General features: G+C 45.9%; 1 protein-coding gene across 1 annotated transcript in view; it reads left to right on the top strand.

Annotated features, from left to right (window-relative positions):
• The window catches only part of LOC101163550 (BOS complex subunit NOMO1-like), a 28,795-nt gene extending 4,370 nt beyond the window's left edge, over positions 1–24,425 (top strand). Inside the window, 44 exon segments of the mRNA XM_020705661.3 lie at positions 1,654–1,799; positions 1,875–2,022; positions 2,389–2,571; positions 3,137–3,282; positions 3,351–3,465; positions 3,556–3,653; positions 6,182–6,365; positions 6,447–6,577; positions 6,647–6,802; positions 7,045–7,123; positions 7,209–7,394; positions 7,966–7,975; positions 7,978–7,997; positions 8,000–8,188; positions 9,918–10,007; positions 10,081–10,126; positions 10,212–10,312; positions 10,506–10,612; positions 10,711–10,783; positions 11,912–12,064; positions 12,145–12,282; positions 13,334–13,423; positions 13,508–13,613; positions 13,687–13,837; positions 13,925–14,102; positions 14,237–14,378; positions 14,968–15,099; positions 15,530–15,666; positions 15,735–15,822; positions 16,148–16,211; positions 16,290–16,385; positions 16,466–16,687; positions 16,822–16,904; positions 16,982–17,141; positions 18,541–18,667; positions 19,056–19,169; positions 19,247–19,374; positions 19,453–19,594; positions 19,680–19,763; positions 21,365–21,475; positions 22,821–22,922; positions 23,003–23,122; positions 23,200–23,292; positions 23,462–24,425. Of these exon segments, the coding sequence (XP_020561320.1) occupies positions 1,654–1,799; positions 1,875–2,022; positions 2,389–2,571; positions 3,137–3,282; positions 3,351–3,465; positions 3,556–3,653; positions 6,182–6,365; positions 6,447–6,577; positions 6,647–6,802; positions 7,045–7,123; positions 7,209–7,394; positions 7,966–7,975; positions 7,978–7,997; positions 8,000–8,188; positions 9,918–10,007; positions 10,081–10,126; positions 10,212–10,312; positions 10,506–10,612; positions 10,711–10,783; positions 11,912–12,064; positions 12,145–12,282; positions 13,334–13,423; positions 13,508–13,613; positions 13,687–13,837; positions 13,925–14,102; positions 14,237–14,378; positions 14,968–15,099; positions 15,530–15,666; positions 15,735–15,822; positions 16,148–16,211; positions 16,290–16,385; positions 16,466–16,687; positions 16,822–16,904; positions 16,982–17,141; positions 18,541–18,667; positions 19,056–19,169; positions 19,247–19,374; positions 19,453–19,594; positions 19,680–19,763; positions 21,365–21,475; positions 22,821–22,922; positions 23,003–23,122; positions 23,200–23,292; positions 23,462–23,593 (5,301 nt within the window). The 3' untranslated portion in view covers positions 23,594–24,425.
• Positions 24,426–25,846: the final 1,421 nt, after the last annotated feature.

The following is a 25,846-nucleotide window of genomic DNA, read 5'->3' as shown; positions in this document are numbered from 1 at the left end:
TGTTGATCAATACAGTCAATACAGTTCCTTTTTTTTTTTTTTTTTGGGATTCTGGTCTGCCGCGGGATTTTTGTCAAGGTCAAAATGTGCCGAGGCTCAAAATCTGATTGGCTGCTAGGTGTGGATTAAAAAGTGATAATGCACGCCTCAAAAAGAAGTTCCGGTCACATAGCTTAAATGATCTGTATCACTGCGCTGGCCTCTTCAAAACAAACTTTAGCTTCATCATCTGGACAAAAACAGGCGGTAAGAGATGAACTTTCTCTCTGAACTGATGCTTTCTTTAACCCATTCTGGTGATCAGCATAGAAATGACTTCCTTTGCCGCTGCAGTCGAGGTCGGTGCAGGCTTAGCCGGCTAAGGGGGGCGTTGTCATGTTACCGTGACAACGCGCTGCACCACATGACAAATAGTCCACTTTTTGCGAAAAAAGCGATTCAAACCGAAAAAATAAAAAGAAGAAACTACTAAAAACTGGTTGAATATTTCTTTCTTTTGTAAGGGACCATGTTATCAGCGGGTTAATGGATTTCAAAGTATGCATTATCAGAATTAACGCTTCGCGTCAGACGGTTCAGACTGCGTTAATTTCTGATAATCCACCTTTTGTCAGCTATTAACCCTTACATTTACGCCCCTACAGTTGGAAGAGGCTTGGTGTGAAACGTCTAAGCGGGGCGACTTTTGCAAATCTTGCTCCAGGCTTTTTCTTTCACAGCTCTATTCCGTTATATAAGAAAATTTTGGGCTGAATACAAATTCATTCCCTACCACCATTGATAATGACCGATGAGCTACGGAAAATAAATAACATCGGTTTTATGAATTGAAACAGTCGTGCAAGAACAAAAACTCAATACTTACATTGAAATGTAAACTTCTGGGCTTCAGAGCGCGCCCCTGTGAAGAAAATGCATTTGTTGGAACACCCTACCGGCAAAAGGATAGTCTGGAAGTCGCTCCGGTTCCTCCTTCAAAAACATTTTTAAAAACCACTACAGCTTCTAAAGCAATAGGGGAAAGATTTTGGATTCAGTCTCGCTGGCATAAACCGCAGGTTTTAATTTCTCCTCCGTGATCAATTTTCAAACGGAATTCCCAGGAACGCCGTCCATACAACAGTACCCGTTCGGTCCAAATCTGATCAGGTTTACCCTTTAGTGTGTGTTAACCTGTTGTAGGTAGAGCCCAAAATGCGTGTAGCTAGGCATAAATGCAAGAGTTTTGAACAACACGTATGTATGCGCGTTTACATGAACTGGTCATTGAAAGTGGTCGCTTGAACGTGCACTGCAGATGTGGCTGGAGCTGAAGGGGCTCAGAATGTGGAATTCTTGTCTTTCTACACTATTGAAAGCCTGTTTCCAGGTAGAGTTTTTCACTAAAACCTTGACGAACAGATCTGGAGCTCAGAGCCGTTGAGTTCAATTCCTGTTAAAACGGTTGCAAATATAAAAACCAAACTTTAAAAAACCCACAGATGGCGTTATTTACACAATAGTTTGGTTCTGTTTCTGAAAAAAGCTTGCACTTTCATTAACTGTAATGCTATTTTAAAAGAAATGTACTTTCTTTTTTTAGAGTTTTTTTTGCTGTAATATGTGGAATTTGCTATGCAGGACATTTCCTCATCTTCTCTGCTTTCCCTGCAGGGTTTCCTGGAGCAGACCTACCTGTTCTACGGCTTTTATAAGGTGGACAAAATCCAATACCCTAACGGCACTTACAATTTGGCTTTAGCGTACCTGCTGGCAACTATTGCATACCTGCTAGTGAGCCTGATCTGGATCGTCAAAAGGTGGGGGAAGGGCAGCGTCATGAGACCGGGATGGGCTCCCGAGGTCACCGGTTTTAAGTGTGTCGTCTCTTGAAGGTCGGCCACGGGCTTCAAGCAGAACCTGGTTAAGGACGAGGACTCCTTTCAGTGTTTCTGCAACAAGATCTTTGCCGGCTGGGACTTCTGCATCACCAACGAGAAAGTGGCAGACCTGAAGAGGAGCAGCCTGCTCTACGAGCTGCGGGTCCGTTTGGGTTCGGCTGGTAACATCTGGGAAGAGAAGCAGCTTTCTGCAGGAAAGCCATTTTATTTGGGTTTGAAAGACACTCCATAAAAACCATCAAGTAAAGAATAAAAATAAGGAATTCTTATACTAAAAACTACATCAACGCCGTTTTTGAATCTGTACTAAAGAATCGCTTTAAAAGAAAACAGTTCATGGATTTGATACGTTTGTAATAACTATAAATGTGGATCGGTACAACGCTGCTGAAAGATTCCTTCAAACTTATTAGTCCTTCAAAACAAATTCTATTAACATAATAATGTTGAAGGAAAAAAACATCAAATGCTTACCGCACAGCCTCTTTGACTCCACTTGAATCCACAGACGGACTTGGAGGAAGAGCGGATAAAACAGGAAAAAGCCAAACGCACCAGGAAGGACAAATGTCAGATCTACAGCCTCCGCCTGGTCCTGAACGTGTTCGTGATGGTCGTTCTGGCCGCCTGCTTCTACAGCATCTATTTAGCAACCACCTTCTCGCAGGAGCAGCAGAGGAAGCAAGTGAAGGTAGAGGAAGCCGCCTGCACCGTGTGCTTGGTCTTGTGTGATGTAGGTCTACGTCATGTGTTCTGCACAGCAGGAACCTGCTGGAAAACGGTTTGAAACTGAGTCAATTTTCCTGTTTCTAATCTTTTAACCCTGGAACACTTTCGCCATAAAAAGCTTTTGCCGGGTAATTTTTACCCGATATATCATTCGCAACAAAAAGTACTAGTCATAAAAAATAGATCAAAACATGACAACACATGATAAATTAGAGAGATTTTTTTTTTTAACTGTTGGATGTGTAACAAAAGGAAAAAGAAAAGCAGAAGTTCCTAAACAGATGCTCAAAAATGACTGAAAAATTAGGAATTTGAGAACAAAAAAATCCTAAAGAATAAAAATAAAATAATACTAGAAACTTGGTCTTTGGTCCACCCATTCCTGGGACATGTGAGACTTCCCTGGTGAAGGAACAGACTCCATGTTGAAATTCGTGTAAATAGTTTTCCTCGAGTGACAATCAACCAGTGATAGTGCTCTAGGGTTAATAAAATAAAGAAAGAAACTCGTTTCTTCTTGTTTCCAGGTGAACTTCATCATGGATCTCATCCACGAATACCTCCCATCCATCGTCATCACCTTGGCCAACTTTCTCACCCCCTTGCTGTTCTCCGTCATCATCAATTTCGAGGATTACTCTCCAGCCTTCGAGATCCGCTTCACCCTCATCAGGTACGGCCCTCGTCTGCGCGCCGCCACACGCTTCAGCAGACGCTGACGCCCGGCTCCGTTCTTCACAGGTGTGTTTTCATGCGGTTGACCAGCATCGGGGTTCTGCTCTTCTCCCTGTGGTCTCAGATCACCAACTGCGGGGAAGAGCCTTGCTTGTGTGGCTACAACACGGCCCTGTACTCTGTGAGTGTTCGCGGTCTGTTGCAGTTTGGAGCGAAAGCTTCAGTTTTCAGGAATGCTAACGCTCCCGGTGTGTCTGTGGTTTGTGGGCAGTGCTGGGAGACCCGGGTGGGCCAGGAGATGTACAAACTCACAGTCTTTGACTTCATCATCATCGTCGCCGTCACCATCCTCGTGGAGTTTCCCCGAAAGTAAGAGCGCACCCACCCGCCTCATGGCGGATAATACACGGCCTTTCATAGGACAAAAAATACCAGATTAAGACAGTCACACATTTGTGCTCCACGGTGGGCAAACAGTTCACCTGGAGTGTGCACTGGAGCGTGCACGAGCCAGAATCTGGGGCAAAGCGGCAGCAGCTCTGCAGCATCCATGCAGGTTTTGGTCTCAGCATCAGGATCTCTGCACACGTCCCGCTCACTGAGGAGCTTTTCCTGTAGCGGGGGCGTGTCGAGGAGTCTAGCGGACATCTCAAAAGACATTTTTAGAAGCATTTTAGATCCAGGTGTTTTCACTGAAGCTCTGCACTTCCTCGTCGTTTGGACGTTCCTCTTCTGGACGACCTGCTGTCAGGTCCGCCATGATTTTTGTTCACACTGAGCACAAAACCCCCCCCAGAAACCTTCTGTAAGGGTGGCACTTTCTGTTTTCCACATTTTACCATCATTTTTTGCTGTTCTTCTAATTTTTGTTTTAGGTTCTAATCATCAACATTAACACACATGAAATCTCTTAGTCTTTTTATCTTATAGTTTATTATGAATAAAACAATTCTTTATTTTTTCCATTGGAAATTAATCAACCAAACCTTGAATGTCTATGTCCCAAAAACTACCAGAGCTTGCTGGCCAATGTGCCCAAGCTGTGTCAAAGCCGACTCAACAGCGCCACCATGTGGTTAGATAAACTACAAAACAGGTTTGAGTCTGAATCTCCGTAACCCTTGTGCTATCCTAGGGACTTTAACATTGGGAGTTGGGTCATCTAGACCCACTAGACAGTGCTCTGAACCTTTTTTCTTCAATGATTTGTGATCTTCACTGGTGTCCATGGATTACATGAAATCTTTCCACCTTTGTCCACCTTTGTCATGGTAGGGAGAACACGTCAATGTAAGGGTGGGGTCATCTAAGATAGCACAAGGGTTTAACCAGGGGTCCCCAAATCCAGGCCTCGAGGGCCAGAGTCCTACATGTTTTCGATGCTACAATCACAGATCAACCTAACCTGACCACGTTTGAAACATTACTTCCTAGATGACCAATGAATTGGATTGGACTGGACCAACTTTCATGACGAATTTATTTATTCTTTTAGCTCTAGAACTCTGCAGCGTATTTAGTCAGCCTCCAATGGTGCAAATTCTCCTCCTTAAAAAGAGGAGAGAGATGTGACATTTAAACACCTCAACTATGAGAGACAATACCAGAAAAGAAATCCAGAAGATCACATTGTCTGATTTTTAAAGAATTTATTTGTAAATGATGGTGGAAAATATGGATAACAAAAGTTCAAGTTAACACTTTGTTCTATACTCTTTGTTGGCAACGACAGCACTCAAATGTTTGCTGTCAGTCTTCACAAGGTTTTCACAAACTGTTGCTGGTATTTTGGCCCATTCCTCCATGCAGATCTCCTCTAGAGCAGTGATGTTTTGGGGCTGTTGCTGGGCAACACAGACTTTCAACTTCCTCCAAAGATTTTCTATGGGGTTGACATCTGGAGACTTGATAGGCCACTCCAGGACCTTGAAATGGTTCTTACGAAGCCACCCCTTCGTTACCCGGGCGGTGTGTTTTGGATCGTTGTCATGGTGAAAGACCCAGCCACGTTTCATCTTCAATGCCCCGATGCTTTTCACTCAAAATCTGACGATACATGGCTCCATTCAGTCTTTCTTTTACACGGATCAGTCGTCTCTTTTCTAAAAAAACAACAGCATTTTGGAACATTTCCACCTGCCTTCATATGTAAAGTGTGAAAGTCATTCAAGAACTCCATAGTTTTCACAAGTAATCATTGTGTGTTGCATCATGTGATTTATACTTTATTGGAGAGAAGGACGGAGGGTAAAGGGTGGGATGGGTTTTTCATTTAATTTTTGTATTTTATTTTTTGTAAAGCACAAGAAGCACTTAAAAAAGTTTTATTGATTCATTAATCAACTGACAAAAGAAGACATTAGAATGTGACCCTTTAAAATCCCGACATGGATTGGAGTTTGGTTTCCATGGTTACCGTGCTGCAGCATCCCCCACCCCCCCCTCGTCCTTTGAAATTCCTGCAGCTGCAACAACGAAAAGGTTGAAGGGGTCAAATGTTTCATCTTGTAAAAGTTTTTACTCCCGTGGTTTGAAAAAAATGTGAAATCCAACGTGTTTCTTGTTCTTAGTTACATTTTAGTCATCCAGTCCAACTTTATTTGTAAAGTAAAGACACAAAAGCATGAAGACCAGCTCCAGTCAATTCAGTCTTAAGACTTAAACACAAAGTAAGAAACTTTTTCTTCTTTTTGTATTTGAACTATAGTTCTATATAGAAGATGTATTCTGGTTTTTCTTTAACGCTGCGTTGATCATGACTAGAGTTGGGTCAAGGTCATGACAGAGGCGTTGCAGTCGTCAGGTTACTGACGGCACAAAGTCACCTGTTGTGTCATAATTCTAATCACGTTTTCCCCGCATCCCGTCCAACATCCGTGCTTCTCTGCTCCACTCAGGCTGATCGTTACTTACTGGAAATCGGGCCTCTCTGATTGGTGGGGCGAGCAGGAGTTCGCCATTCCTCAGAACGTGCTGGAGATCGTTTATGGTCAGACCATCTGCTGGATTGGCGCCTTCTACTGCCCGGTGCTGCCCGCCATCTGCACCATCAAGTACTTCCTCATATTCTACGTCAAAAAGGTGCCGTTGCCTGTGGTCTGGGTGGAAGCTGGAGCTCTGACAGGTCTGAAACTTCTGTTGTCTCCTCCGTGTCCTCTCCAGCTGTCGTTGATCCAAAACTGCCGTCCGTCCACACGTCCGTTCCGGGCGTCCAGCTCCAACTTCTTCTTCCTGGGCGTGTTGCTGATCGGCCTCAGCCTGGCCTGTGTTCCTGTCACCGTCAGCGTGGCGCAGTGAGCGTTTGAACCCGCGGTGCCGAACTCCGCCTGTGCTTGTGTCCTTCATCCTCCCTTTCTGCGCAGAATCAACTCTTCCCGGGCCTGCGGACCCTTCGTGAACTACAACACGTCCTGGGAGGCGCTGACCGCCTCGGTGATGGAGCTGCCGCACGGAGCCCAGACCTTCCTCTACGCTCTCTCCTCAGAGGCCTTTGCTGTCTCCTTCTTTGTTGTTTCATGGTACGTCAATCTGAAGTTTTAGCTGAACAATGGACATCTCCAGGCCTCAAGGGGTTTATGCCTCCATGATCTCCAGACGATGATTTCACCCAGATAGTTAATGTTTCCCCAAATCTCTGAATGTGAAGGCACAGATGCTCCTTCATAGAACCTGTATCCACTGTTTGTACACAAGACCCCTGGAGCTGTCCATTCGGTTTATGTCTGAGGGATGGTCATGAAAAGCCTTTTCTCTTCTACAGCCTGGCCATGTTTTATGTGATCGCTCTGGCTGGAGCTCACAAAAGAGTCATTTCCCAGCTAAAGGACCAGCTGGTCATGGTAGGTTCCCTCCAGCATCTGCAGGTCTGACCGCTGGCTGCAGCGTGACTGAAAACGACTGTCTCTGTGTGATGACGTTCCCCAGGGGGGTCGAGACAAACACTTCCTGATCCTGAAGCTGTTGCAGGCCCAGCGGCTTTCACAAGCTCAGCCCCGAGCATCTGGATCAAAGTCACGCAGCCGAGGCAGCCCGAGCTACCACACCAGCTTCAACAGCGACTTTCCTGAAGGGCTGCTCCTGGTGCATCCTGTGCCAAACTCCTCCACCCAAGTGTGACGAGGGACCTAACGACCAGAGACATGGACAGGGAATGAACATTGTCTGTAAATTCCAGGCTTCTGAACTTTATTTTGTGAAAAGTCTGTAGGTTTTGACCATCTTTGGTCTTAACTGTCTCTCAATTTGAAAACTTTGATTTTAGCTCTTCTAGGTCACGTTTTGTATAAACTTTGTATTTTCCCACAAGAGGAATACAATTTTTTAGTTTGTGTTTTTGAAAATGTATGACATGTTTTGCACTTTAAATATTTTAACCTCTATCTTTGTTCCTACAGCAGAACTCTGCACAGAACCGTTGAAAGTATTTTTGTTAAATAGTAGTAATAAAGCTTTAAAAAATGTTTTATTAAGTTGCAAAAACTTAAGAAAAGCGTGCTTGGTTGTTTTTATTTAAAATTTGAAAAAGTTAAACTTTTTAACTAAAGAAAAAAAAAGTATATAAAACTTGAGAAAAAAAGTAAAATAAATAAACATTATTTTCCCTCAAGTGTGGTTTCTCTGTTGTTGGCCTCCGCTCCACCAGGGGGCGCTGTTTTTTACAAGCAGCCCTTCAAAGTGACAGCGCCTCAGCTGGCCGGAACCGGAGGCAGCGTGCGGTGTCGCTCGGCTCGGTCAGTCAAACGGTAAAAATGCTCCGAATCACTGTCCGGGCGGACGTGGGAACCCTGTGGTTCTTGTCGTGGATTGTTTGTTGTCATGTCTCGGCTGTCTCCTCTGACGACATCGTGGTGGCGTGCGGAGGTTTCGTCAAATCCGACGTTGAGATAAATTATTCTCTGATCGAGGTAAGGCGGCTGCTGCTAGCAGGCTAGCAGCTAACTGACAGCTAGGTTGTGGCAGGTAATCCAAGGTTACGGAGGTGGTAGTTACTATTCTAAATTTAATAAATTATGAAGGGTCTAGTTAAGAATCTTTTGTGTCGAGAGTGTGAGGTAATGTTGAATACAATTATTCTGCTCAGACAATGAAGCAGTGGTTTACACAGCCGTTTTTGGATGGAAATCACTACATTTTACATTAAACTAACATAAAAGCACTATTCTCCACGTGGCCGTCAGTCTTAATCCTAATATCTGTCAGTATGAATGAGGAAGACGTTAAGAGCTCCTCAGCAGCGGCCATAATCCCTGCTCATTCATTGGGGATTAGCCATTTGGTTTCTTCAGCTACTGAGCTGGACTTTGTTTGGAGGACATCAGATGTGTTGCCAAACTTAATCTGTCGAGAGTTTGGATTTTTGAAGTGAAATTCGGGAGTATAAATGTTGTAAAATTGAGGATAAACTCAGCTCCTGGCTGCTGTCAGCTGTTTGTTCTTTGTAATCTTTCCATGTTGATAAAATATTATGATACATTTATGGAATTGGTCCCCTTTCAAATATGTTTTTTTCTTTTTTTTTTCATTCAAACCCCAGTTTTGATAAAAATCAGATTAAATTCCCACTCCGATCAGATTTTGGTCTATTTTCAAAGTGGAATATTAGTGGATTGCGCTGTTTTTAATTAAAACAAAACAAAAGAAGTAATTTTCTAGGACATAGTTTCTGCAGCGCAACAGGAGTTCGGCAGAAATTCACCTCTAAATTGTGGGCGGGACTGTTGGCGAGTGAGCCTGTCCTCATTTCCCATAATCCCTCTGTTTTCACTCTCCTCTAGTAGTTTGCAGCCCCTCACAATGCCAACCTAACATTAGCAGTGCAACCAAAATGGCAAGCAATATCAGAACTGTCCAGCCGGACAGTTCTGATCCAGATGTCAGCTCAGTCGAGAAAAACGAGCGGAGCAGGAAGACTGTAGTTTGTCCGTAACAACAAAAAGCTTTTTCTAACGCCATTCTAGCATCTGCTACTGATTAACAACAGTTTGAATAAAGAAATGCTCAGAGATGACGTTTTTAAGATTAGTTTTCTTGATTTGTCCTCCATCGTGAAGAAAATGCCACAAGAAGCTGTCAAAAACACCACCGGAGAGAGACGGCCTTTAGTTCTATCATCGCCTGCTGATATTTCTTCCTGGTTTTAATGGAGGCACAGTTCTGCAAAAGACCTGGGAAATCCTCCAGTAGCAGAAAGTTGAATCGAAAGGTTGACTTGAAATCTGTTCTCCACATTTGACCGTCCTGCGTTGGAGCTGCAGGTCACGTGTGTTAAACGGGAACGCGTCGAGTCTCTGACCCGATGTGACATCAGGGCGACTTGGGGATTCCCAAAACTAACAAAGAAAAAAGTCTTGTTTTAGCGGGGGGGGATCTCTGATAGGCATCCTACATGACAAAGATGTGATGAGTAAAAAAAACAAACATAATAACTTACTTTCAGGAAGAAACCATTTTGCTTTTAAAGAAAGAAAAACCTTGAATGTGTTACACTGACATGTTGTCTAAACTGACAGGAGCGACACACAATAGACAAACGTAACTTGTGATGATGCAAGAAAAGAAAGCACATTTCTAAACCACAAACGATTTCCCAGTAAACTGCTGAGACTTTGCTGATCTTGTTCTTACTCTCCTCAGATCAAGCTCTACACCAAGCAGGGCTCGCTGAAGTATCAAACCGACTGTGCTCCAATCAACGGCTACTTCATGATCCCCCTCTATGATAAGGTATGACAGGAAACATTCTTCAGGACGTCTGACTGCGTTTGACCCGTGCATGACGCCCTCTGTGCTCCGACAGGGAGACTTTGTTCTGAAGATCGAGCCTCCTCTGGGATGGAGTTTTGGTAAAAGCGTCAGACATTCTTCAGATTTCTAACACTGCAGCTGAATGCCTCCTCCTCACGCTCTGTCCTGTTGAACTGTGGACAGAACCCACCAGCGTGGAGCTGCACGTGGATGGAGTGAATGACATCTGCACCAAGGAGGAGGACATCAACTTTGTGTTCACGGGTTTCTCCGTGTCTGGAGCGGTGAGAGCCGTTGACTTTTCCTCTGCACACTCGGAGGGCTGATGTTCTGCAGCTAAAGGCTTATTTATGGATCAGCTGCTGGTCTCTGTTGTCTAAGACTGACCTTGAGCGTCCTGCTCCAACGCTCAAGTTTCTGTGTTTTGCCTTTGGTCGGGAGCGTAGAAGCTCAGCAGTTTGGTTCATGCGTGTCCAGGTTCTGAGCGGAGGTCATCTGCTGGGCCCGGCAGGGGTTGAAGTGACCCTGAGCCGAGCGGGAACCGAGGAGAAGCTGCAGACTGTGGTCACGCAGCCTGGAGGAAAGTACGTGCCTCACCCCTTTGTTTCAGCAGCCTTCATCCCATCGACTGCTGCTGCTGCTGCTGCTGCAACGTCTAGTCTGTGTGTTCTTCATCACACAGGTACACCTTCTTCAAAGTTCTGCCCGGACATTACGACATCACAGCGTCCCACCCGTCCTGGACCCTGAAGCAGGTCAGTGTCTTCTTCCTGCTGCCAATCACCCAACCAGGATTCGGTTCCATGCCGGTGTCAGTCACCTTCAAGATCCGAAGTAGCACTCAGTCGTCAAGGCAGGGCGCTGCAGCGTTAACACACCAGGTCAAGTGTCTCCCAAGTTTTGGTGTGCTCTTCCCACACTTGAAAATGGCTGATTGAAGATCGATTTACTCGGTCTGCCACTTGAGATCATGTTCCGATCTTTTTAAAATTTCCATTTGATCAGTCAGCAGTCAATAGGTAAAAACCTTAAACACACATAATAATAGCAATAAATATTTACAAATTCAAATTCCACATACACATTAACAACAAACCATTAATGTAATCTGAAGTGCTTCAGTTAATTAGCAACCTCATTTATTTATTTTAATTGATTATATTATGTTCTTATGTCAAATCCAAATTCAGTTAAGAATTTTTTTAAAATCACATTACTTAGAAGGGAGTAATCACATTCATAAGCAAACTTCACACTATAAATTTACAAAAAGTCACAACGCACACCCACAGGATAAACATCAAAGTCCAGGAATTTGAAAGTTCCGACTGGTACGTGAAGTACGCGCAAATACCCTCAACACACCAAACAGATAAGGAAACAAGCGATTGCGTTACTCCAGCGCTTAGATACAGCCACTTCTTACCGGCTGCCTCTTCAACAGATGAATTATGGGTACTGGATTGCGCACAGGCAAGCAAGCATGCTTTACGCCGGGGCTACAGAGGCTCATGTCTCGCTGGTGCTTTTTTTTCTGAATGAAGCGCGTGCGTCGCCATTAAATGCCTGACGCTGCAACCTAAGCTGCTCAATAGTTCCACCACTCAGTGGTAACACACTGTCCCTATGAAACTCTACCGACTGTCTGTGCTGGACTTCTCTGCAAGATTCAGATGCAGTAAAAACGGATGCCAAAGTCTTCTGTTGTCGTTTCCATGGAGATCTATCTGCTCCAAACACTCGTCAGGCCAGTTAGGAGGTTTGGCGTTGGATGAAGGGACCGCTCTGACAAAGTCTTGGAGGTTTTAGCGAGGTTCCCTGGGAAATCCTTCCCTGCTCTGCAGCTGACCCCCCCACCCCCCCCCCGTGCCGTCTCCCCGTAGAGATCCACCTCCGTGCACGTCTCCACCGTCAACGCTCCGGCTGCTGAACATCTGGTGGTCGCAGGATACGACGTCTCCGGGGAAGTCCGCAGTGACGGAGAGCCGGTGAAGGACGTCACCTTCCTCCTGTACTCGTCCACAGTCGGCGAGGAGGTGAAGCAGCTCTGCGCTCCACATTCAGGAATGCGGCAAAAGCCTCTGGCGTTCAGAAGTGATGGGCTGTATGTTTTCAGGGCGTCAGCGGCTGTAACCCGTCTCCGGTGGAGGGGGCGGATTCTGGGGACAGCTCCCTCCTGTACCTGTGCAGTGCTCAGTCCAGAGATGACGGCACCTTCGTCTTCTCTTCACTGGCCAGCGGCGAGTACACAGTTGTGAGTCTGTTTTCTCTTTCTGTGCAAAAACCTGAACCGCGTGAGTCCACCCTTCAGCCTTTGACCCCAGCTTTGTTTTGTCGGTCAGAAACAAATGATCCAAAGTCCTTTTCTCCTTCTGATGATGAAGAAGCATCTGTGAATGTTATTCCAGTCCGGCGGCCACAAATCTCATAAATCCTCCACAATAAAAGCACATCAGTGTTTTGGTCCATCCAGCACAGGTTAACAGGACGGACCAGCATCACCAGAACGTGCATTCAAAAAGGAAAAATACTCCAAATAACATAAGATCGTTGGTTTAATGCAGCCGCTGATCAGTCTTTACCTTCAAGACGTGGAATGATTGACAGACGGCCTGTCCAGTGAACCCCACCTTATTCCCTCAGTGGCTGGATGAAGTGGGTTCAGAGGATGAATGAAGGCAGTCGAATGGCTTGATTCCATTTTTCTTTTAGACATTTTGCAAATAAAATTGAAGAAACTTTGTACTTTCCAAACCAAAACAAAAACCAAATTTCTCTGGGAAAGGGATACTTGATACGCCGAAGAGATGTTTTTTGATATAAACAACAATCAGAAAACCTATAGGAGTATATTAAAGGTAGAACACAGCGTCTGTATTTTAGACTTCATCCTGTGTTTGGAGTGTCCCAAACCACTGCTACGTTTAGTTTCTCTCAGATTTCAAAGATGGCTGACAGTTTTGAAGGGTTTGGTTTAAAAAGCCTCAGCAGCCTCTGCTCTCTAGTTTCTGCTGATCAGGTCCAGATCCAAACCTGATCTCTAAAGTACAATGACGTCCAGATCGCTTTCATTGTTTGATATGTAAAGTTTTATTTTGAAGGTTCGTCAAACGTTTCCTGCTGGGGTCTTCTGTTTGTGTGAACCATTTCACTGTTTCAAAAGCTGTTCAGAACAGTATTTGCGTGTTTCAATGTAAAAGCAACCAAACGTCGTCAGGATCTTCAGGGTTCCCTCCAGCGGTTCTTCTTTCACTTTCCTGTTTCTGCTTCAGCTGCATATTTTCTTCTTCCAACTTTCTCTGCAGGTGCCTTTCTACCGGGGGGAGAGGATCACGTTTGACGTCGCTCCTTCACGGATGAACTTTAAGGTGGAGCACAGCAGCCTGAAACTGGAGGTAAAGTTCACATCCCAGCTGCCGCTTTTCTCGGCTCGGCTTCTTAATATCACAGAGGTTCCGTCATTTGTGTTGCCGCTGCAGCCCGTCTTCCGCGTGATGGGCTTCTCCGTGACGGGCCGAGTTCTGAACGGCGGCGGCGGGGAGGGCGTGCCGGAGGCCGCCGTCTCCCTCAATAACCTGATCAGAGGTAGGAATCCAGGCGCTCTCCTGGAAACGGCGATGTCGGTCTCTTTTGCTGAACGGCGGCTGCTCTTCCCCAGTGCTCAGTAAGGAGGATGGCTCCTTCCGGCTGGAGAACATGACAGCCGGTACCTACACCATCCGCGTCAGCAAGGACCTCATGTTCTTTGAGCCGCTCACCGTGAAGATCGCCCCCAACACCCCCCAGCTCCCTGACATCATCCCCGCGGGGTGAGTAAGGGCGGAGCTTTTAGTCTTTGTCCCATGCTCGGTGGTTCGACCAGAAGTTTAAAGGAGAGCGGGCCGCGTCTCTCACAGGTTCAGCGTCTGCGGTCAGATCTCCATCAGCCGCCTGCCTGAAGGCATGAAGCAGCAGAGCCGTTTCAGGGTCATTCTGACCCCGCGGGGCCAAGACAAGGCCACCAGCCGTAGCGTGGACTCCGACCCTCAGGGGGCTTTCTGCTTTCAGGCCAAACCTGGAGACTACAACATCCAGGTGAGACTATGACCACACCCTCTTCTCTAAGCCACGCCCCAATAGGCTCCTGCTCCCCTCAGACGGTGCTATAAAGCGATGGTGCTTGTAAAGGAGTGTTCGCCGTGCATGAAGCTTCCATGTTCCATGTTCAGGTGTCTCTGCCCGACGCTGAGGTGAAGGCGGGCCTGGCTCTGCAGCCTCAGGTCCTGGAGGTGTCCCTGCTGGACCGGCCCCTCACAGACCTGCTGTTCACGCAGTTCATGGCTTCTGTGTCTGGAAAGGTCTACTGTCTTGGTAAATGCCGCGGAGCCGTCAGTTGGAGCTTAAACGGAGGTTGTCCAATCAGAGGAGACGCTTCATAAAAGTTCTGGTTTGACCCTTTAACGCCAAAGTTTTGGCTCCGGTGTTGACAGCTTACCGTCAATCTTCAACTATTTACCACTTAGGGTGATTTCAGCGGATTCTGTCGCAGAAAAAAAGCGGCTTTGTGCTGTAATGCTGATTCTCATTGGTTGTGTAAAAGGTTGAAGAGTTACAACAGAACGTTTCGTGTGTTGGGTGTTAACGGGTTAAAACCTTCATGTATTTACTGCATTGAAAACATGACATTTCCAAATCCACTGCACACAGAATGGGAAAAGTATTGAGACACACAGAGAAGCAGCAAACTCTGCTATACCTTCACAATTATCGGTTTTGGATCATTCAGAAAATGTTCTAATGACACGTTTGTTGCAAAAAGTCACAACAATTCTGTTTTTACTGGGATTAGAATCCCTGTACAACGTTGGACCCCTGTCATTTTAGAGTCCAAATGTGGATTTAATAAAGAAATGTGAAGTAGAGATGAGTCCCTGACGTGTGTCTCTGTGCTGACTCGTAGCTTCTTGCGACGACGTGTCGGTGACGCTGCAGCCGGTGAGCCGGCAGGGCGACAGGCGGACGGTGGCGCTGTCCGGCCGCAGCGATGTCCTCAGCTTCTCCTTTGACGACGTTCTGCCTGGAAAATACAAAGGTTCGTTCGTGATTCCCGCTCTTTCATTAGGTTTTCGTTTCTTCCTTCTTTAAAACTGAGTTTTTACAAGTCAGACTGTGGAGTCTTCTGGTCTGCCGACCGAGACACCAGACATACTCAGAACTTAGACACAACTGATGAAGGAAAGTGACCAGACGAAGCTCTCCCATCATGACTGAAAGTGTTTTTTTTAGCTGAATAAAGTTAGTACCTTCAGGCTCAGTTTCCTTTCTTCTGAAAGAAGCCTGTTTTAGCATTTTGTGGTTTTTGAACAGCTAGGCTACAACCTCTGACCTGAGCACAACCCTGTGGCCTCCAGGCTGTAAGTGTAAATATGCAGCTTTTGAAAGAACCTACATTTGGAGGAAACTATGGCTTGAACATCTCCGGTCGTTGCTTTAAAGCTTTCCTTGTGTCTGCTTCCTGTCAGTGGGTATTCCTCATGAGGAGTGGTGCTGGAAGCAGAAGTCCATGGAAGTGGAGGTCCTGGACTCGGATGTCATGGGAGTGGAGTTCAGACAGATCGGTTTCATCCTGCGCTGCTCTCTTTCCCACGCCATCATTCTGGTCAGTCTTCTGCCGTCGGTGCTGCAGCTGACGGGCTGCCGATCTGACACTCTTGTTCTTCCACGCAGGAATTCTTTCAGGATGGCAGCAAACCGGAGAACGTCGGCGTCTACAATCTCTCCAAGGGAGTCAACCGCTTCTGCCTGTCCAAGCCTGGTGAGCCTCGCCTCCATATGACCCGTGTTCATTCATTTTAGTTTGGTTGTGACTTTGATTTTTCACAGTAACTAGACAGAAACTGTTTAAATTTAACTGAAAAGCCAAAGCAAAGCATTTCACACCACAGGAATGCCGAAAAAAGACACAGAATTTGGATGTGCAGGTGAAAATCCGTATCTCCCACTAGATAAAGGGGAGACGGACGGACAGTTGATTGACTTTTTAAACCGAGCATCGCCGCCTTTGTTTGGTTAAAAGTGATTGAGGACAAACGTCTGAATCTAGAACTGATAGACGGTAATGATGTGCTTTTGTTGTGCAGGTGTGTATAAGGTCACCCCGCGTTCCTGCCATCAGTTTGAGCAGGACTTCTACACGTATGACACGTGAGTGAAGAGATTCCACGTGGATCTCACATCAAGCACGTGAACAGGTTTCTGAACGCTCCTGTCTGCTGTGAGCAGCTCCGCCCCCAGCATCCTGACGCTCACTGCGGTGCGGCATCACATGACGGGACTCATCACCACCGACAAGCTCCTTGACGTCACCGTCACCATCAAGTAATCAAGAGCGCCACCTCGACTGCCTCTGTGTGGGCCTTCTCTGGTGATGACGTCTCTCTTAAATCGCCACCCGTCAGGTCGTCCATCGAGAGCGAGCCGGCTCTGGTGCTGGGGCCCCTGCGAAGCCTGGAGGAGCAGCGGCAGGAGCAGCAGCTGCAGGAGATCCAGCTGCGCCGCCAGGAGCGGGAGCGCCGGGCCGCCGGAGACGAGGGAGGAGCCAAGGACGACAGCCCGCCCATCCAGGAGAAGGCGGACGACCTGATCGGCCCCTTCCACTACGACTTTTCTTACTGGGCCAGGTCAGAAACTCTGCCCCCCTCTACAGACAAACACAGATTCAGGACTGAAAACATCTTTGGTTTTGAGTGATTGGATCATTTTATTTGAATATTGGACTCTGCAACAAAAAAAAGGCTAAAACCTGAATTTCCAGGGCTGGTGAGAGGGTCACAGTGACCCCTTCCTCCAAAGAGCTGCTTTTCTACCCCCCTGAAGTGGAAGCAACCATCACAGGAGGTAAAGCCTGCTCAGTGAGCTTTATCACACACGGAAAAAAAGAGGAAAAAACAGTCCTTTTCTGGGTGTTTGGACAGATTCATGTCCCGGTCGGCTGGTGGACATTATTGGACGAGCAGGCCTCTTCTTGGAGGGAAGCGTCTCGCCGGCGCTCGAGGGGGTGGAGATCTCCATCACTGAGAGGGGGGCTTCTGCTCCACTCATCACTGTGGCCACAAACGACGTTGGAGCCTACAGGTACGAGCGCCTGCACCAACACTTTACAGGTTCATCAGCAGCTTTTCATGTATTCTTCATGCTGATTTAATCTGCAACCCAAATACTTAACACAGGTTTTTTAAATGAATCAAAATGTCAGTTTAGATCACTAAGTTAGTCAAAGAACTCCCAACAGAGGTTTGTTACAAGAGTACTGGTGAACTGGAACAGAATGAAAAAACGCACATGCTTTCTCAATGCCATCTCTTAATGAAGAGTCTTAGACCTGCGTTTAACCCCCCCCCCCCCCCCCCCCACCACCACCACCACCACCACCACCATTCTTCCTAACATGGTCCTTAAAAAATGAAAATGAATAGATTGGTTAGCCAATCAGGAAACTGAATGGAGAAGCCGGTTGAGGAGCAGCTGACAGAGGAGGAACTCTGAGTCCAACTCTAATGTGCAGACCTGAGAACAGAAGCGATGAGGCCGTCCTCCTGGTTCTGGTTAAAACTCTTCCAGCAGGATCTGACAGAGCTGCCGCTTTCTGAGAAGATGGTTACGGCGGTTCCATGACCGGGGTTTTGGCCACCGAGACACCCGCCTATGGCTGGATCCTGCGGAGAGTTCGGAGTTGAATCGCTTCTCCTCCACATTGAAAGGAGCCGGTTGAGGTGGCTCAGGCATTTAGTCCAGATGCCTCCTGGACGCCCTCTCTGGGGAGGTGTTCCGGGCATCATGTCCCACTGGTCGGAGGCCCCGGGGAAGACCCAGGACGCCAAGAGAGACCATGTCTGTCGGCTGGTCTTGGAACGCCTGGGGCTCCCCCCAGAGGAGCTGGAGGAAGTGGCCGGGGTGAGGGAAGTCTGGGCATCTTTGCTTAGACTGCTGCCCCCGGGACCCGATCACAGATGAGTGGAGGAAGATGGATGGATGGTAACAGCGGGCCAGCCTGTTGGAGATGAAGACCCGAGTCCACTTCTCTAAATCTGGAAATGGTATCTCACTATTTCAATAGATGGTAAAAAGTTAAATATACTGTGGCTTTAATCTGAGCTTTGATTAAAGGTGAGGCTGTGATGACAGCAGAACTTTAGAAACAGACTTTTGGTCATTTTTCCACTAGAAGCTAACCTTTTCTGGCCTTTTCTATTCCAAACACAAAAGCTGGAAGTTTGTGAGATCCGCTACTCCAAACAGCAGAATCTAAAACCGTGGTGGTTTGGTGTCTGAGCTGCATCAGGCAGAGTATCGTCCACATACAATTTTAATGTACATCCACATGTACAGGCAGAACAGCAGAAGTCCAAAAATCAAACCCTGAGGCACTCCCTTTGACAGACTGCCCTCAGAAACGCACGTCAGTGTTGACACGGATTTCATGTGTGCTAAAGTTCAGCTGGATTCTGAGTGATGGCTGCTTCTCTCTGCACAGCGTGGGCCCGCTCCACAGCGACCGCAGCTACGACATCAGTGCCAGGAAGGAGGGCTTCGTCCTGAGTCCGGCTGAGGGAACGCGGGGGGACTTCAAGGCCTTCGCTCTGGCAGGCGTTACTTTCAAGGTGGGTGGGCTCCTCGCATGACGTTTTCACGTCCACCAAGAAGCAGCCGCTCCACCCTTTCATCTGTAGCCCCTCCCAGGGGCTTGTGATGATTGTGATGAAAAGCTTCAGTTTGTTCTGACCGTCTAGAAAAATAGTGGTGGGGACTTTGTGATGTTCATCACGCCGTCGTCGTTAAGATCAGCCACTGTGAGCGGTAAAACGGCCCAGTCTCCCTCTCCGGCTGAGTGGAGAGGGTTTTTGAAGTCCTGACTTCTTCTTTACATGAACATCATCTGTAAAGAGGAACAATGGTGACTCTTAGGTCACTCAAACACAGATCTTTTTTTCTGTTTTACCTCCCTGACCTTCAGGCGGAAGGAGTGATGGATTTTTTTGTGTTTTTCAGATTAGGTCAGAGGACGGACAGCCGCTGTCAGGCGTCCTCCTGTCTCTGAGTGGAGGACAGTTTCGTTCCAACCTTCTGACGCAGGACACCGGCCTCCTCACCTTCAATAACCTGGTCAGAATGCAGCATCTCTCAGGAGAGCAGCTCTTTGCGGCTCAGTCCGTTTCATTGGTCTCTGCGCTTTCCTCCAGAGTCCTGGGCAGTACTACTTCAAACCAATGATGAAGGAATTCCGCTTCGAGCCCGCCTCTCAGATGATCACAGTGGAGGAGGGTCAGAACCTCAGCATCGACATCACCGGCATTAAAACTGCGTACAGGTTAGGGATGCAGACACATTTTGGTTTTCCCCGAAAACGGTGGCAGCTGTTTGTTTACGGAGCGAATGTGATCCTCAGCTGCTACGGAGCCGTGCAGTCGCTCAGTGGGGATGCGGAGCGGGACGTGGCCGTGGAGGCAGTGGGGCAGGGAGACTGCAGCCTGTACAGCGAGGACACGCTGACGGATGAAGACGGTCAATTCCGACTGCGGGGGCTGCTGGTGAAGACCCTGGAGGGCCTGCAGATTTTCCCCAAATATTTAAGTTTTTTAAGTCTTTGTTTTTTGTTTCTTTTGTTTTTTGCAGCCTGGTTGCAAATATCTGATTCAGCTGCGAGCTGAAGGAAACGACCACATCGAGAGAGCGCTGCCAAAGCACAGAGCCATAGAGGTACGAGAACATCACAGCCTTCATCCACCCTTAAAAAAGACTTTATTTAACTCAGTTCATCTCAGTGATCACATCCCAAAACCTTCTGTCATCTAGTGGTTAACAGCTGTCGAAGCTCATACGCTCAATGACAGCAGTCAAATGTTTGCTGTAAGTCTTTACAAGGTTTTCACAAATGATTGCTGGTATTTTGGCCCATTCCTCCATGCAGATCTCCTCTAGAGCAGTGATATTCTGGGGCTGTCACTGGGCAACCCCCGATTTTCAACTCCACTCCAAAGATTTTCTATGGGGTGGAGATCTGAATTGGCCAATCCAGGACCTGGAAATCCCTCTTACGAAGTCTTTCCTTCGTTACCCGGGCGGTGTGTTTGGGATCCTTGTCGTGCTGAAAGTCCCAACCACGTTTCATCTTAAGTGTCCTTGCTGATGGAAGGAGGTTTTCACTCCAAGTCTGACGATGCATGTCCCCATTCATTCTTTTTACACGGATCAGTTGTCCCATTGCTGAAAAACAGCCATAAAGCATGATGTTTCCACCCCCATGCTTTACACTACCATAGGTATAGTGTTCTTTGGATGCAACTCTGCTTCTCTTTCTCCTCAAAACACAACGAGTAGAGTTCGAAATGCTCTCTAGCAAACTTTAGATGGGCAAGCACATGTACTGGCTTTAGCGGATGAAGGTAGACTATCAGTGGTCTTGTTTGTCTTCCATTTCCTAATAATTGTTCCCACTGTTCATTTCTTCACACCAAGCTGCTTATCTATTACAGATTCAGTCTTTCCAGCCTGGTGCATGTCAACAATTTGGTTTCTGGTGTCCTTAGACAGCTCTTTGGTTTTGGTCATAGTGGAGATTGGAGTGTGACTGTTTGAGGTTGTGGACAGGTGTCTTTATGTAGATAACCAGTTCGAATAGGTGCCATTAATACAGGTAACTAGTGGAGGACAGAGGATCCTCTTACAGAAGAAGTTAAAGGTCTATGAGAGCTAAAAATCTTGCTTGTTTGTTGGTGACCAAATACTTATCCACCATAATTTAAAAATAAAATCTTTAAAAATCATACAATGATATTTTTCTGGATTCTTTTTCTCATTTTGTCTCTCATAGTTGAGGTTTACCCACGATGAAAATTACAGGTGCCTCTCATCTTTTTAAGGGGAGAACTTGCACAGCCGGTGGCTGACTAAAAACATTGCTGCCCCACTGTATATTGGTAGAAGGATGCTGAGTCTAGAGCTGTCAGGCACGGGATCTAGAGGAAGACCAAAGAAGAGGTTTATGGATGCAGTGACTGAAGACATGAAGGTAGCTGGTGTTAGAGGAGAGGACAGGGTTAAATGGAGGAAGCTGATTCGCTGTGGCAGCCCCTGAAGGTGCTGCTTTTGGAATAAATCAGCTGCTCTTCGAGTGTTTTTTGACATCTTTTAGCCTCCTCTGTTTTTCAAAGCGAAGAAAAACCTGTAATTATCCCACAGCCAAACCCCTAGTTCCAAACACCTCCCTCCCCTGTGATGGTGCAAGGTTTCCCTCTGCTGCCGGGTTCTGTGAACCCGCTTGGGCTCCAGTGTTGCATTAAAACTGCATGTCCTCTCAGGTCGGAAACAGCGACATTGAAGGAGTCAACATCATCGCATTCAGGCAGATCAACCAGTTTGACCTCAGTGGGAACATCGTCACGTCTCCAGAACATCTGCCAACTCTGTCGGTGAGAAAGAACATTCGTCTGCTAACAGAACTTTCTTATTCGACCAGGATGTTGATGTTTTTCTAATAAGAGCTGACATGACTTCAACTGGGGTGAACCAAAGATTCATGAAAACCACTCCAATGTGATGTAGATCCTTCAGTCATCATCTGAATTGATTTATGAGGCTCTTTGGGATGTCAAGACAGTAAAAGTTGACTTTTAAAGATCCACTCCAATGAAAATGGTACTTTTAACATGTTCTTGTAGTATTTTTTTTTTCAAATTGGTGAACATTTATAAAGAAAATTTAGATTAAAACTCAGTTTCTGGGTATTTCTTAATTCTAATCGTGGTGAATCAGGAGCAGATGGAAAAATGCTGTTTGAAAAAGCTTGTAGCTGTTTTGTAGAAACTACAATCGGCTCCACTTGTAGGCGACCACATCCACATTACGTCTTTGTTTTCCCCCTCTGAGCTGGCATCTGGCTCTAAAACTGTACGGCTGAATGGCTCCGACATTTCTCGCCATTTTTGTTTCACCGCCAATATTAGCTTGGGGTTGTGAGGATCTGTAAGCTAGCAGGAGAGAGTGTAAACAACGGGATAATCCTCGCCAACAGTTCGGCCCACAACCCAGAGGTGTATTTCTAATGAATGAATGCGCTCTGCAGAAACTATGTCCTAGAAACCGGCACAGGTTTTTTGATTTTGGCTAAAACGGCATAAGTAGGGCTGCACGATATGGGGAAATATGAGTGATCAATGTTGTGATGCCGTTATAACTTGCAATACATGAACAAATGGCAAAACAACCAAAATCATCATTTCTAAATAGGACGGGAAAATCTACCATAAAAGGGGTGCATCCGTTTGTTTAACAACGTGAAGGCGTCCATCCAACTGGTCAAATTCATAGAGGGATTTATTTGATCCGGTAAATACTTCAAGCTCCCATAAGGTTGTTTTAGCACATTTAAGGTAACCATTTATTGCAGTTTTCGCCGTCTTTTGCAGTATGCGTATTTCACCGCTTGAAATTGCGAAAACGATAAATTTTCTATTTTGTGTGCAGGTCTAGTCATAATAAAAGACCACCGGGAACGTTTTGATAATAGATTGAAAAGTGGAAATTTGAAATGGAAAACTATGTAGTAAAATAACCCACTAAAATGTGTTTTTTTTTTTAAGGTTCTGAGTGGTCCATCAACTCTACATCAGTCTGAACTATTTAGAAAATGTGTTTCCTGTTTTTCTCCTTTGTACACCACTGAATAAATCCTCTGAGAAACGCTCTGATCTACCCCCCCAAAGGGCTTAAGCGTCATGTACATTTCACTGAATGCTTATTTATTTTTCATTTTAGGTAAAACTGTACAAAAGCGACAATCTGGACAATCCCATCAACAGTGTGTCTCTAGGACAGTCCTTGTTCTTCCACTTCCCTCCTCTGGACCAGGATGGGGAGGTTTGGGCCGTTTCCTGACGTTTCAGAGGCTTCGCAGCTTCCCACACCAACCTCCTAGACGCGCTCTCTTGCTTTTTCAGACCTACATGCTGATGCTGTACTCCACGCTGCCCCGCTCTCAGTACGACTACACCCTGCCTCAGGTGTCCTTCAGCACCGCCGGCCACCACAAGCACATCACGCTCACCTTCAACCCCACCGTGAGGCTCACATCTCCTCGGTTCTCTGACACGTTTGTGGGTTTTTGTCTCCTCACGGCTGCCGTTGTGTCTCTCAGCGTAAAGTGCCTGACCAGGATGTTGCTCAAGGCTCCTACATCGCCCTGCCCTTCACCCTGCTCCTGCTTCTGGCAGCATACAACCACGAGAAGGTACGAGCACCGCCAACCCCACACCGGACTTATTATTAGTAGATCCACTCAGCTGGGAGTCGTCAGTCCCAAAGTCGCGCATTCCTTCCAGTTGATCCCATTTTGAGCAGCGTGTTTGCATGTTGAGGATTCAGGCGGTGTTTAATTCCTGTGCTGGCGTGTTGTGCAGGTGATTCCCATGCTGCTGCAGCTGGTGAACCGCATCCAGGGGGTGAGGAGCATGTCCCAGGCCAGCGCCGACGGGGCCGCTCTAGATGAAGCCAAGCGTCAGAACAAGAGACAGAAGGCGCGGCGTACGTGAGGCAGGCCTCGGCCTCGGGTACCGCAGGGTTTTCCGTGTCAGCCAGCCTTTTAGCTCGTCAAGGTGTGTTCTGACAGCAGGCTCAGGTGGAGCCCCCGGGAGAGACCACTCCTTGTTCTTTAGCCCACAGCAGTCCAAATCTCAGAGCCGATTTGATACATTTACCTTTCACTTCAAGTTTCCTTTTGTGGTTCTGAAAGCACTTCCATGCCTTTGATCGTAGTCTTAATCATTGTTGTCCCTGTTTAAGAACAGAAAAACCACAGCAGACACACACGCTGAATTCTAATCAGACTGCTGCTAAGAGGCTGTATTATGAAAGTCCATGTAGATTTAGGCTTTCTCTGAAATGTTTTAACAGAAACTGTAGCTGACAGGCAGCTGGAGACCTTCAAGGATTAGATCCTGATCTGATCCGGGGTCTCCTCCATTTCATTGTGATTTATGGGGAAACTTTTCTCAGGGTGGGGGGACGAAAAGATGCTGAAATTTGAATTATGGAATGAAGTTTGGTTAATTTATTAACACTTTGACTCTCGTGTGAACTCTAGTCTAGTTTGTGTGAAAGAACGTTTCTTTTTACTGATGACTTCTTCAATCCATTCTGTCAGATGATGTGTGCTTACATTTTTTTCTACAACATAAAAATGACTAAAGATGTCCTTCCTGCATTCGATGAGCTCTGCGAGGTCGCAGGGTCGAACCGTACTGTGAAATGTCCGTCATGTGTGAGTCGCACCAACAGGGAAGCTGTTCCAGAGCGCTGTTCATTTGTTTGGGGGTGGGGGAGGAACTGCTCTAATTTTTCACAATAAAGTTTGACCACGATGAATGGCGTTTGACCAATTTGCCTGCAGGGGGCAGACTAGTTCCAGGCATACATTTGGTAGGTTTTTAGGAACCTCATGTTCTTATCCTCTGGTTGTACAAAAAAAATAAAGAAAAGAATATTATATTAGTTTAGCATCTCATCAGGAAGCCCAACCACATGATGTCATTTGTTAGGAATAAAACGGATGCTATGCAGAAACAAGATTTTAAAATGAACATTTTTAATGTAATACACTTTTTTTTAACTATTTCATTTCAGACGTTTCTAAATAACTTGTATTGTTTTTTTAGCCATAAGTTATTCACATGAGGAAAGTCACAGCAGATGACAACTTGTAAAAGTTATTAATTAAAAAAAATCATAAGAAATTGCATAAAATAGAACAAAGAAAACTAGATGCGCATTAAAGTAAACTAGGGTGAGAAAACACAGACTTGAACACAACAATCCTACAGCAATATTAAATAAATCCACACACAGCCCCCCTCCCCCCAAAGAGATTTTTTAACACAAAACAACAAATAGAACCACTCACAAAAAAATTCAAAATTTACAAATGAAGCTAAAAGAAGTGAGAATGCATGAAATCTGCAGAATAAGTAATGCAACCTAAGAACTAGTTCTGTGTCCCAAACATTTAACTAATATTAATATTTTCTTTTAAAAAGCCCTTTTTTTGTCAAATAAACATAAATTGACAAATGTAGTAATGTTCTTATAGATATAAACAATGATTTCACTAAATAGTGATCAAATGTCCAAACATGTTGAACAAACTGAATTTCAACAAACTCCTATCTTTTTCTACATGGCCGTCCATCCGCTCCTCCATTTTCCAAACCCGCTCATGGGGTTGCTGGAGCCTATCCTAGCCTCTGTCATGTGAAAGCAATCGGCGGTTCACCAGTCTCAGCTGCTTTCTTAATCGTCAACCTTCTTCAAGACAACTGTGAATAAAAAACAACGAAAGGATTATAAATGAATGTGATTGACATCTGACCAAAAAGAAGGTAAGAAGACAAATCCACAGAGAAGCTCTTTGGATTGAAAATTCACAGTGGAATTCTGGAAGCGGATCTGCACCTGGAGGTCCGATGGCTTCGTGGCAGAGCCAGTAAATCTCTAAATACAGAAGAGAGGAAATGGTTCATACCAGAGGAAACAAGGGGCCCTTTTTTTTGCCACCTTTGGTTTAATGGAAAGAGGAAGAACATGAAAAATGGGATGAACATTTACTGAGAAAAGGGCTCATCGTGAGCGAAAACATCTCGGTTTGAAACCCATTTCATTACAAATAGGAATTAAGTTTGCAAAGTATTTGGTATTTCAGGCTACAACTCAAGAAAGCTTTTCTGCCTTACTTTTTAAAAGTCAGAAGTTGTATTTTTTCAAAGTATGACGTTTACTCTTGTTTATCTTAT

Source organism: Oryzias latipes, chromosome 1 (assembly GCF_053564925.1).
Source record: "Oryzias latipes strain Hd-rR chromosome 1, Olatipes_Hd-rR_3.1".
Lineage (NCBI taxonomy): Eukaryota > Metazoa > Chordata > Actinopteri > Beloniformes > Adrianichthyidae > Oryzias > Oryzias latipes.
The sequence above is the reverse complement of the archived record's forward strand: the minus strand, read 5'-3'. Positions and strand labels throughout refer to the sequence as shown.